Source organism: Penaeus japonicus, unplaced genomic scaffold (genome assembly GCF_977035675.1).
Source record: "Penaeus japonicus unplaced genomic scaffold, GWHDUDI00000001_assembly GWHDUDI00000022, whole genome shotgun sequence".
Taxonomy (NCBI): Eukaryota; Metazoa; Arthropoda; class Malacostraca; order Decapoda; family Penaeidae; genus Penaeus; species Penaeus japonicus.
In genome coordinates this window covers 27,835,328-27,847,827 of record NW_028234424.1, presented here as the reverse complement: position 1 = coordinate 27,847,827, position 12,500 = coordinate 27,835,328, and the positions used below count along the sequence as shown (strand labels likewise).

Here is a 12,500-nt window from a genome sequence, read left to right as displayed (position 1 = left end):
GCATAATATTTAATTTTAGGAGATATTCCAGTTTTAAGATGATACTTCAAACAAGCAAATCAATATCACAAAAGTAATTTAATTTAGTTTCTGCGTAAGACATAGAAATATCTTAGTGAATATTTACATTACAATCTTTTGGTGCCGCCTCTGTAAACCAGGACACTAAGTGAAGAGAAAGAGACGTTTTGCAGGAAAAAACTTTCTCCAGAAACTGGTTCTGTAGCAGAGACCATTCTTAGATCGTTAAGGAAAAGTATAGATACAAAGATGTCAAATAAGTAATATTTCCTGCAACAAAAATAAACAGATACATTCAAAATGTTTGGTAATCGGATGACTAAAGGGGTGTAAACATCATGTATATCTTTCACTCGTAACAGTATGATAAAATTATATTAATAGCAATAACAATAATAATACTAATACCAATAAAATAGTTTTAGTAGCTGCTTGAGTTCAATTCTCATGCACATAGTAATTGTCTTATTAAATCAGCTTTTTCCTGTTTTTCATGGTGGTTGTCACTAGTTTTTTATGCATTTGTCCCCTCCGACCGATATCAATATATATTTTTTTATAGCACACTAGTAATCACTGCCAATGTTACTGGTCTCAGGGACTACCCTTTATCACTATTAAAGACAAAATTTCTATAATATCACACATTCGTATTAACACACTCTCTCACAACTCTTTCGTTTTGATGTGTAGGCTGACATGGCAATGACATTTGTATGTCCGCATAATTAATAGAGATTTGGAGCATGGACGATGGAAAATTCAGACTATTGATGGTTTATGTGCCAATCAAGGTCATTAGATGTAATGATCTAATTATCTTGGTGCCAATAGCGCCGGTACAGACAATTGTGGAAAATTTTTCACAGACATTGTCATGGTGTATCCCAAATTCTCAATTTTATCGTTGATTACCGAGAGAAATGAATGCATCAAAAGATAACCAAGTAGTCTCATGTACGGTCTATTTTGGAAACCTGGCAAATAATCTAAGTTTAATAAATGTGTTGCAATATAATTTATATCTTGGATCATTTTTTTTCTATCACACCGAATAAGAATTATAAAATTTACAAATATCCTAGTGTACTATTAATTCTCATTTTCTCCTTCACAATAATGGGGGAGGAGTGGCAGTTATAATTCTACTTCTATATATCTAGAAGAGAAGGTTAAATAGATAATTTCTAGAGTAATTATACATGTCTGGTTCACTTTTACTAGGACAGTTTTCTTTTTTTTCCTGTTAAATAACTTTTTTGTTCATGTATTCACACCTATAAATCAGATTATTTTTATTCCTCTTTCTCCATTTCTTAATATCAGCAGTGGCATATCTAATCTTGTTGGGTTATAGAGATCTCTTCCCTTCTGTCAACATAAAATGATTCTGGGGAGGCGAGATGCAGACCTCTATACTGGCAATAAAGTGGGTACATCCCTTCCCTTATTTGTCAAAGGGAAGATCAAGTAGGGAATGCTTCCATTTGACTGACTTATATAAACAAAAAAAATATGAAAGGTGAATAATTATATCACATTCTTTTCCCTAAGAAAGTATACTACCATTTTGTCATCACTACCTCACCCTCTTTCCTTACGTTTAAAATCATTTCTTTTTAATCTAAGACATCTGTTACCCTCAGGTGTTGCGAACAATCCCCTGGGAAAGGATAACCATTCGCATCATGTGTGTCGAAATAAACCATGTCAAGGAAGGAGCTCGGAGAGTCATCGAATACATGCTCAAACAAGACTATATCTTCCTCGGGATTCAGATTATCGATGCTTGGTTTGGCAAGAAGCACCTCATTGAGGAAACATTACATTCAAAACTACACATGTCGCAGATGTTGTACATGTCTTAAGAATGTTTTATGAGTTCAAATTCCTGGTCTATGGTTATATCTACAAATAATCTTTCATCAGTAACCAACCTGCAGTATCTACTATATATAACAATATCTATGCACTTGAAACACCTTGTTAGACCTGGATTCTCCCTCGTAAAAAAGAAAATGAAGAAAAAGATTCATAAAGGGTATATGAAATGCGGGTCTCAAGTATATGCCAAGTATATTACAACATATTATTACATAGCAGCTACAGAGTGTAATAATGTGCTCCTCATCACTCAATAATGCAGTTATTACTTTGTTGCAACCTTAGCTGTAACTGGTTTACGTAAATGTATACTCCAATCCATGATTTGTAAGGACAGCACCATGCCCTAAACATCCTTTGATTTTGAGAAATCAATAAATAAATTAGTCAAAAACAATTGTTTGCTTGACTACTAAACATCTTGTGTTTAACAAGTGCTCTGGCAGGCTGATTATCTATGGAAATATTATGTACAGGATTATGTCCCTTAAGATTGATATAAATAGATGTAAAAAAATGAATTTCTCATTTTAAACATGGTTCTGCAATCTACTTGTTGTTCATGAGAGATACAACATTCATTTTCCCACATGTATCCCATCTTTATCCATACATAGCAAATTGGTAATTACTATATACTAATATATACAACAAATTCAGAAACTAATGAAACCACTTGATTTCCTTTTCTTTTTTATTTGTAACTATACATTTGATGAGTTTGTACATATGATGAAACACTGAACTATAAGCTGTTCATTTTCTCCCATAAAAATATTAAAACTAAAAATTTGTATTTTTCCCCTTTCAAATAAACATGTAGACAAGATGTACAAAGTAAGACTACCAGTAACTTCCATGAGAATTAAAAGGGGATATCTTTTTGAATGGCTATTTCTTATTCAATTTTATTTCCAAACCAGAGACGTTGATGATGCTGATACGGAATGGAGATGATAGAACCAATGCAATACAGCAGGTATTTCATTACTCCTCCTCTTCAACAGGCTGGTCGTAGCGGTGCTTGATGTGCTTCCACAGTTTCTGTCAAGGAGAAAATAAAACTTAAAATCATGCTGCTTTTGTGGAAGGAATATATTAATATAAACTGATTAATGTTGTTGAATAAAAATAAAATACAAATTCCCAATTCCAATACATAATGTAAATAATTTACAGTGGCAATGCTGCCACAAATGGACTTTTTAATAAAATACAATAAAAGAATTACAGCATACAGTCAGGGCTCCCAGTTTGATCAAATAATATTTCTACATGTACATACACTAACAAAAATACATATATACAACCCAATACTTCTATAGATGCAAATGAGTCCACATCATCCTGAGGAGCCTACGAAACTGCAACCTTCAAGCAACTAGTGTGACTCAGCAGATGGAAAGGAAGTTTATCAAGGGAGCATTAAACAATATTTACTTGATTACTTAATAGGTAGTCCAAAAATAGCATTATTCAGCATCCTGGCATCCTACTCAATATCATTTAAATGAGAACCATTCAAAGTCGTATCCTTTACTTTTCACTAACAGAAAAGTAAGGTTAGAAAGTCAAAGGCCTTGTCTGAGGCTTGTGCTTCAGGTCTCCATCTGGAACAATTCTGCATTCGGTACAGGGTACCCATTTTATCAAACTCTGAATTAAGGTAATCATCTTTCTTATTATAATAGTTTCATTCAGACTTGTAAATTTTAAAAAGAAAAAAATGAATTACTGACTACTGAAGAAGAAAAAAAGATGATTGTGTCTGACATATAATACACTGGGAGTGCTCTTGTCATTATACCTTTTTTTGGAAAAAGAAAAATCATAATTTTACTTTGTATCTTGAAAGAATTGGTCAACTTGTGCTTATGCTCTGAATAATGCTGTAAGTTGAGAAAAAAATTATTTTCTTTCTTTATGAATTAGAACTCTTTGAATGTTAAAAGTCATCCAAAAACAAATACATAATTTAGGAACATGTGCATTTATAATCCATCTATCACTTTATGAACAAAAACTCAAAAATGGGGTTTTATGGGAACTAGTCTTACAGAGCCTAATGGGTGATATATAAATGCTAAACCTACAAATAACAGTTGGAACTATGCAGTATACTGACAAACATTGCGGAAAATTAGGTACTACTGATGAAACCTTTTCCAATCTTTACAAATTGTCATGTCTTACCCTTCCCTTGCTAACTCACTTGGGAATAAGTTTAAATTACTTTATCCAAAATCAACAAAGTAACAAAACATAAAAAGAGACCAAGAAAGAAACTATATGCAGTGACTAGTGGGCAAACTATTATAAACCTTGGAGAGTGCTGGCCACTGACACTTTTCCTAAATTCCTTTTCTTGGTGTCCACAATGATGGGTCAGGACCCTTTTCCTATATACTCTCTGGATTTTATCATGGTAATATGAATCTTAATGGGTCAGCATTTTGTAAAAATTATTCAAGTCCAGTTAAAAGGGTAAGGATGGGATGACTTGCCGTGTGATTAAGGCAGATAAGGGTACGAGTTCCAGCCATTGTGACCTATCAAATGAGCAAATGTGGTTCAATCTGCACACATCTTAAGAGGAGCGTTTTGGCTAGCTTCCAAATGTCACCCATAATATAATAATTGCAAATATCATTTCATTGAGTTACATGTAAAAAGTAAAATAAGACATCTTTGTATTTAACTATTCTTATCAACATCAATGATATCTTATAAGAATGTGATTCCATGACAACAATATATATAGAGATTGCAATTTATCTTAAAAATTGAATCACTAGCTTCAGGATTCAGAAAATATAGCCTTCACAACATTTAACCAAAAACAAATCTTAAGGCAAGTATTTTTTTATCATCTTTTTATAAAGAAACTATAGGATACATGGTAATTACCTGGCTCTCAAGAGATAAAAATGCATACACCACAAAATCCCTCAATTTTCTCTTTATGCTTAAGTTATCTTTACAGGCCTTTCACATTAAAAAAAATTGAAAACTTTAAGGTGATTCTATCAACAATTTTCTTTCATGATTCGGTTTCTTATCCACCCACAAATATAACCAATAAGACATTTAACTTGGACCTTAAATATCAATGACCCATTGACTTTGGGGACAGGCATTGTCCACTACAATTTTTATCTATTCATTTTATCATTATTTGTTTTTCTTCTTTACAAGGATGGTTCCAAAAGCTGGCAGTCATCAAGTCAAACAGTAGGCCTACCTGACCTCACCTGTTTACCCATTCCTTGAATTTGTGAAAAGGATATCTATTTCAATTATTATTGTTGCAACCATTACTGTTATCATTATCCTTACTATCATTATAATAATAGTAACAAAATTTCAAGGATTAGGGTAACCAGATGAAAGGTCAAGCAGGCATGCTAATTTAAACTTGGTAATTATGACCTGAAAGGGATTACTTGTGTTAAGTGAAATGCTAGTAAGCTGCTCCATCTGGTCATCAATTTTTTTTCCTGTATATGATAAAACTTAACAATATACATACAAGCAACTGACATGGCACTTGCAAAGACTTATAAAGTTTTACCATGTATATTCTGGCAAGATGGGGACTTGTAATTTATTGTCAACAAAGAATTATTAGCCCAAAGCTTGCAGTGTGGAGGTTGTGGTATCGTTTCATGCTGTCCTGCACCAAACAATTATCTATTTTTATATCCTTCACTTTTTCTGTACTGGTCTAATCTTTGATTAACATATATATTATTTATGATCTCTGGGTATTATTGGAAATTATGCCTAGCAACTAAATTTTAAAATCTGACCTCATCATCTAACGGAACAAAATTCCGAGAAACCTCTTAATTCAATAAATTAGTAATCAGAACACTAGAGAAGCAGAAAGTATTAAATTCCAGGAGCTCTGCCACCCATTTCCTTTTCCCAAATGAGAAAATGATGCAAAAACCAGACACCATCATAGTAGATGACATATGTTTAGGTAATCAAATGAGCCAATAAGAATTGTTTTTGAACATGTGACACTAGTATTGGGTCTAATGGAAGCAACTGGATTTGTAATAGATTCTCATGAGACAATCGATGGTGGTCTGAGGGCATGTGGGTTAAAATTCCAATCAGTTTCATCATGGTTAGCCATTGGATAGCGTGTGATATAAACTTTAACCTTCTTGGTCAAATATAAAAAACAACAGAGAAAGGTCAATATATTTCCAGAATGATTGAGTACTATCAACTGAAATAAGTTGCTCACACCCTAAGCAGTGAAACAATAGCTTAAGGAAGAGAATGATGAGTGTAGGAGGTGTGTGTAGGACTAACTAAGTTACTCTGTGTTTATGCTTGTGCATCTCTTTATTTCTGGTGCAATCATTATTCACCTGTCACCTGTATTGACAAAGCAAGTGTAATCTTTTAGAAATAAGCAGGTGAACAAAAAGTCAAGGACTTATTTAAAAGGCAAGATTTTGTCCAAAACCAAATGAAGTCCACATATTTTTTCTGTCTCGATCTTGCCCTTACATAAAAGCAAGATTTTGTAGACTAAACAGTGGGTAGGTCTATCAGTAAACATATTTGCCCAAGCTCTATCTTGCCAGAAGATATAGGGTCAAGATTCTGTGAAGCTGGCTGGGAAAGGGAGGGTAAGTCACTAATAATAAAAAAAATTATGGTAAATTTTCCGAACAATGCCGCGTTACAAAATACTACAAAAGTGGTATCAATGGATTCCTCTCAACCTCTACTATTCATATATAGTGAAATTAATGAGCGCTTGCACCCCTGGACCCCACAATCTGGGTCTCTTTTTTTAAGGCACTTCGTGCTACCTCGTCCTACTTCGGGGCATATTTCGCTTGCAAAATCTTAACCCAATGCCCTACCTAACTTTGCCTAGTTTTGAATTAATCCCTAGCCAAGGGGGGCTTCGCCCCCCCTGGACCCCCCCTTTTTAGGGCACTTCGTGCAACATACCTTGGGCAAGATACCCCGAAACCACCATCCTCGCCCTGAAATGTAAACACGGCTGTGTTTACGTATTTACGGCTAGCGACAAGCTGTGGACTGGAAACCCCCAAGGAATTATCTGCATGTGCTGTTATGTTCTCTCAACAGATGGCACAATATTCCCCATTATTTACAGTATAATTATAAAGTGCCCTCTATTGAGTGGTCGCGTCATCATCGGTCCTAGTTTCCTATCCTGAGGAATATATAAGACGAAGACTCAGTTGCTGTCATCATGGCGCAGTGTGAGGATTATCCGTGGTCGCAGCATTTTTATCTACAGGACTAATTACGCATCATAACTATCACGAAGTGCCCTGAATAGGGGAGATCCACAGGGGGGCGTAGCTCCCTCTTCGCAAAGGCTGACTTCAAAACTAGGCAAAGTGAGGTAGGTAGTTGGGTTAAGGTTTCTGTGATACCGAAGTAGCACGAGGTAGCACGAAGTGCTTTAAAAAGGGGGGGGGGGGTCCAGGGTTTGCCCTAGCCAAGGGCTAGGGCAAACTTCAAACCTAAGCAAAGTTAGGTAGGTAATTGGTTAAGATTTTGCATACGAAATATGGCCGGAATTCATATTTTACCCCGCAATTTCCCTGATCTACTTCATGCCCTCCCCTACTATCGGGACCCAGATTGTGGGCTTCAGGGGTGCAAGTGCTCATTAATTTCACTATATATGAATAGTAGAGGTTGAGAGGAATCCATCGATACCACTTTTGTGGTATTTCGTAACGCGGCGTTGTTCGGAAAATTTACCAAAATTATCAATTAATATCAATCTTTTGCTTTTATCATGCAATTTCTCAGGTATCCATCATTCTCCCCAGCTATTGGAGCCAATACCATAGCTATACTTTTATCAGACAGGAATAAATACTATATTGTTCAATGTGCAATTAAAGCTTTCAGACAGACGATAATTGATCTGAACTCGAACTCAATAATGACCCAGAACTATGCAATTGCGGAAGCCTTGGTGCTTTGTCTCCAGAAAAAAGGCAACAAGCCTTTGCAAAATAGAGATCTGCTTACTTAATGTTGAACCCTTAAGGAGGTATAAAAGCCCCATCTTAACAAATATATAAAGATAAAAAAACAATTGTACCTTCATGTATGTAAGGGTACATATCAATACAGAAGCCTTTATATCGATCTCAAATATGCAAAACAGCATATGAAATAACAGAATAAATTTATGAATATTACCTTCTCATCACGAGGAAATGTAAATTACTTTGGAATTCCGAAACAAATTTCCCTGAACCAAAACTATTCCACCGGCTCTGGGCTAACTCCGTCTCCATTCTCCCTTAATAGGTCAAAGACTTTTAAGGTATTCAAGGGGAAAACTAATTCAACATTTGAGCATGTTAACGTACTACGATCTACTGAAACTGAGAAGGCTTCGAAGAGTACTTCCTTGAAGCTATCTCCCCGACCCATATTACTGTTGCATCATCGGATAAGTCTGGCCATCAGCTGACTCGGGATCTTACCCCCTGGTTAACTGTATCGAAGATTCCATCGGATATCAGCTCAAAGCCTCGCTCGAACATGAAGGCACCGCACACGGCAGCGAGGACGAAGGAGGACGTCCGCCGGAAGACGTTTTGGTAGATTTTCCCGATAACTCCTGCCATCTTGTGCCGTAGAAAGCGCAGCGACCGACAGACGACGGAGGGCGACTTGGCGAGGCGAGGCGACTGCGATTCCGCCGGCGGCCGCCACCGAATCGCCTTTCCCTGCTCATAAATGCAGGCTCGGATTTTTATGTTATCGTTATTCTTAAATGGTTATTAATAAGACGTACATTATCGTGAAATTTATTATTTGTCCCACTTACAAATTTACAATCGTCAAAGATGAAGTACTAAATGCGCAAAATATCGATATTAGATCGAAAAGGTTTATTTTCCTTCCTTATTTACTGTCTGTATTACATACGTTCCACTTTCTAACCTATTGAACAATTACAAAATTAGGAATTAAAATAGTTTACGAAAATGATACATGATTAATATCTGCCGATGGTCATTGGCGGAGAGAGTCCGTCGCCGTGGTTGCCGACCAATGAAAATTCTCGAATTCTCTGTTTTGGATCTACATCTTGCGAGTTTCTTCTTCAGTAATTAATGTGGATATATTCAACGACTGCACCCCCGGCCAATCATGCATTGGTGCGTTGGCCTCAGTTGCCACACTGAATGAGAGCTTAAGCAGGCACCCAATTCGGTAAAGGTCTCGCAATTTTCTTCAATCAAAAATAAATTCGCAAACAAAATAGAACGCGGCAACCCTTCACGTGGGATCTCCTCGCAGATCCTTGACACTGAACGTCATTCGAGATGTGTGAATTACCTTCTTAATTTAATGTAACGCAGACAGGTATGGCCAGCGACGACGAGCATGATTTGTGCATGGCATGGCGCTCATTATGAGGCCTAATAAGAGCCGCTTAGGCCTAGGAGTCACGGGCTGGGCAGGAGTAAGGAGGGGCCGAGGGTTGGCGTAGGCTCACTGTGGTTGTGCATGAAGGATTTAAGTGGTTGACTGAGGCCACCGCAACAGCCTACCTACACTGAGGTGTGTGTAATTAGCACGAGGTGAACATATGGCGGGTGTCCGGAAGCCTTGCATCCCGGGATTGACAGATGGGGCTTAAGGTGCAAACGAGCTCCTTCAGTTAGTGCTCGGGGCGAGGGCAGAGTCGTGGCCCCGAGTGACAGGTGTGCGATATAGTGTGTATCCTGCAGGTGTACAGGCATAGGAGCACGTGTTCACAGAAACAACAGTGCGATGCAGCTATAAAAGGTGTGCAGAGTGGGAGTTGAAGAGTGACAGAGTGTGTGGAGTGAAGGGGTGTGGCAGTAGTCAGTAACCAGGTGTGAGGAAGTAGGGAAATTCTTGTGGATTTGGACTCCATGTTTCCCTTTGAGGAAACAGGAGTCTCTTGGATCTGGTTTATGTAGAGAGTCTGTGAAGTGATATTGGCATGGAAAAATCCATTCCTGAAACAGAGTGGATGAATATAGTGAAAAGAAAAAGTGAGTCACCTGATGAGTCAAGTATTGATGTCAAACCATATATATTATCAACATTAAGACATTGCTATTTTAAGATTATTGTTGTATGCAGAAGTTTGGACTGATTAGTGGGGAAAATAGGGTAATATTATCCAGGAAATTATTTTAGTCCTACCGAAGATTGTTCCGATGTGACCATTCCAGCGTGTCAGTGAGGTGCAGCGTCTGATGGGATTAAACTTCTTTTGCAATAACTGAAAACCTGAGCTGTACTACTCATTGGGAAAAGTAGGTGATAGGTTGGTTTAACATACTTGTACAGCTTTTTATTTTTCTATACTAAATGTCTTGTTATTTTGAAATTGATGAATTTTTCTGTTAATGCAATTTGTTAAAGGCATACCTTTAAGCTTAGATAATTTGAGAAATTTAAGAAAGAGAAGTACCATGATTAACACCAAAGATTAGTCCTTTTGTGAATAGTTTAATGTTATGATGTTTATTATGATCATAACTTTTATTTTGGTCATATTTTTTTACTATATATTATTATTACTATTAGTAGCATTATTACCATAACTATTTATATTTTTTTATTATCATTACTTTTGGTTCATTGCTATGATCCTTATTTTGGTCATTTCTGTTATTATTTATATATATATATATATATATATATATATATATATATATATATATATATATACATATTACTTTTATTGTTGTTGTTATTATTATTATTATTGTTATTGTTATTGTTAATTTTTTATCATCATCAGTGATCAGTTTATTGTTTATTATGACTATTGTTATTACTATTATTTCTTACCTTTGAATTATTGTTTTTAATACTTTTATTATCATTTCGGTATTACTTTTATTGTTATTATTGTTTTATTATTATTATTATTTTTTTTTTTTTGGTTATCATCATCATCATCATCATTACTGATTATGATTGTTATTATTATTACTATCATTATAATTCATTATTTTTATCATTATTATTTTTTTTTAGACTTATTTTTATTACTTGTATTATTGTTGATATTATTTTGCATAATCTGTGTAGTTGTTAATTTATTATTATTGTTTTTATTTTACCTTTTAGTTATTTCGTGTATTATATCATAATTATATTTACTCTTTATTCTTTATTTGTTATCATTACCATTTGTTTTACTTTTCTTTTAAGTAACTGTTATTGTCTTCATAATTTTTATCACTTGTTTAGAAATGTTTTTGGTGGAATAGTATCTAACAAACAACTACTTGAAATTAAATTGACAAAGGCCAGCAAACCTCTACATATCTTCAAGCAAAACAAAGTAAAGACTTGCTCCTTATTTGGCAATAAACCCAAGGAGGTCTACAAGCTTTATATGGCCAGAGTATACATGAAGGTTTGTTGGCCCATACAGGAGTGCCAGTAGTTTAATAATGTTTACCCTATTTTATGTAACTCATGTAACTGTTTTGGTTTAGATAGTTATGGGGAGTGTGGAGAGTAACAGAAATTATTGTAAAAGTTTGGAAATTAAATGTAGAAAATGCATAGAGATGAATTGAATATGAGGTGATTTACTCTTCTTATATGTAAGTATTGTCTTGACCAGTCATTGTAATCTATCAAGATTTTCTTGTACATCTTGTCAATGGTCAGATGGGCATGAGTAACCATAACCAGTATGACCACATGAAGAAAGACTTAGATAAAGAAAAGTGGTGCTTATAAAGGAATCAAAATGACACTCACTGCTACAGATAAATCTTAAAATTGCCAAATTTCAAAATCCACAAAATAAACAAAAAATTAGCATGCAGATTAGTGTGTAAAGTACTTGAAGCTAGATTTGACATGTAGCCTTCAGATTATATACATAGATAGCCAAATGATTAACAAGGTCAGTTGGTAAATGAGGACATGCTGTTACCAAGTATAATAATGATTTAGAAAATAGGAAGATCAAAGATACTTTTTAATGCCCATACAGCAATATTTGTTTAAATGTGACTGCTTCCTTGCCCAGACAATCATATCATATTTTCACCCTACTTTTACTCCCCAAAACTCCTAAATTACTTGTATAAGACTTATAAATCAGGTTCATTCAAAGTATGATCATTCTGGAATGATGAAGTGCTGAGGTTGAGAAGCAGCAGCATGATGAATGAGGGTGGTGAAAAGGTCCCTTTCCCTGATGGATTGGTGAGGCAATGTCCATGCATCTGTTGATGACATCTGGCATGTAGGGGTCACACCATTATTGTAAAGCACTTTTTCCATTTTGTCATGCAAAGTGTGTGAATGGCAGCAGTACTAGATAGTCAGTGTGGGTGATTTTGAATCATAGCCAAAGTTTGGATATAATAAGCAGGGTTTGTTTATGTTAATGTTGTCTGGTGGAGAGTGGTTCTTTATTTTTAAAATTATGAGTATATACATAAAATATATGTTATACAAAGAGACCTCTAAGAAAACAAAACTGTCATCGCATTGCAAGGCACTCCAGTGAAATTGGATTGTACTGAATAACCTTTTCATGTATCCGTCTTGCC

The 12,500-nt window shown here is 35.3% G+C and overlaps 3 protein-coding genes across 10 annotated transcripts in view; 2 read left to right on the top strand and 1 right to left on the bottom strand.

The window, feature by feature from the left end:
- LOC122259518 (protein Star) overlaps window positions 1-2,888 on the top strand; it is an 8,968-nt gene extending 6,080 nt beyond the window's left edge. The window contains exons 6-7 of one of the 2 annotated variants that reach the window (XR_006223771.2): window positions 1,348-1,450; window positions 1,668-1,807. Coding sequence is in view for 1 of the 2 variants with exons in the window: in XM_043026348.2 (XP_042882282.2) it covers window positions 1,668-1,889 (222 nt within the window). In the remaining variant the exon portion in view is untranslated. Of the gene's footprint in view, window positions 1-1,347; window positions 1,451-1,667 lie in introns of both variants that reach the window. The other variant, XM_043026348.2, reaches the window with a different exon arrangement.
- ox (ubiquinol-cytochrome C reductase complex subunit oxen) lies at window positions 2,081-8,785 on the bottom strand. Its single transcript, XM_086549734.1, has 2 exons — window positions 8,415-8,785; window positions 2,081-2,949 (listed from the first exon to the last, which is right to left on the bottom strand). The coding sequence occupies exons 1-2, from the start codon at window positions 8,556-8,558 to the stop codon at window positions 2,893-2,895; spliced, it is 201 nt and encodes a 66-aa protein (XP_086405860.1). The 5' UTR covers window positions 8,559-8,785; the 3' UTR covers window positions 2,081-2,892.
- Window positions 8,786-9,129: 344 nt separating this feature from the next.
- LOC122259517 (WD repeat-containing protein 47) overlaps window positions 9,130-12,500 on the top strand; it is an 86,439-nt gene continuing 83,068 nt past the window's right edge. For 4 of the 7 annotated variants that reach the window (XM_086549730.1, XM_086549728.1, XM_086549729.1 and 1 more), the window contains exon 1: window positions 9,160-9,303. The gene's annotated coding sequence lies outside the window, so the exon portion shown is untranslated. The other 3 variants (XM_086549727.1, XM_086549726.1, XM_086549725.1) reach the window with 3 other exon arrangements.

Excerpts from the sequence above, each read along its gene's own strand:
- ox (XM_086549734.1), bottom strand. The coding sequence starts at position 8,558 with ATGGCAGGAGTTATCGGGAAAATCTACCAAAACGTCTTCCGGCGGACG. Across the intron at positions 2,950-8,414 it reads TCGATACAGTTAACCAGGGG|AAACTGTGGAAGCACATCAA; the intron begins GTAAGATCCCGA and ends TCTCCTTGACAG.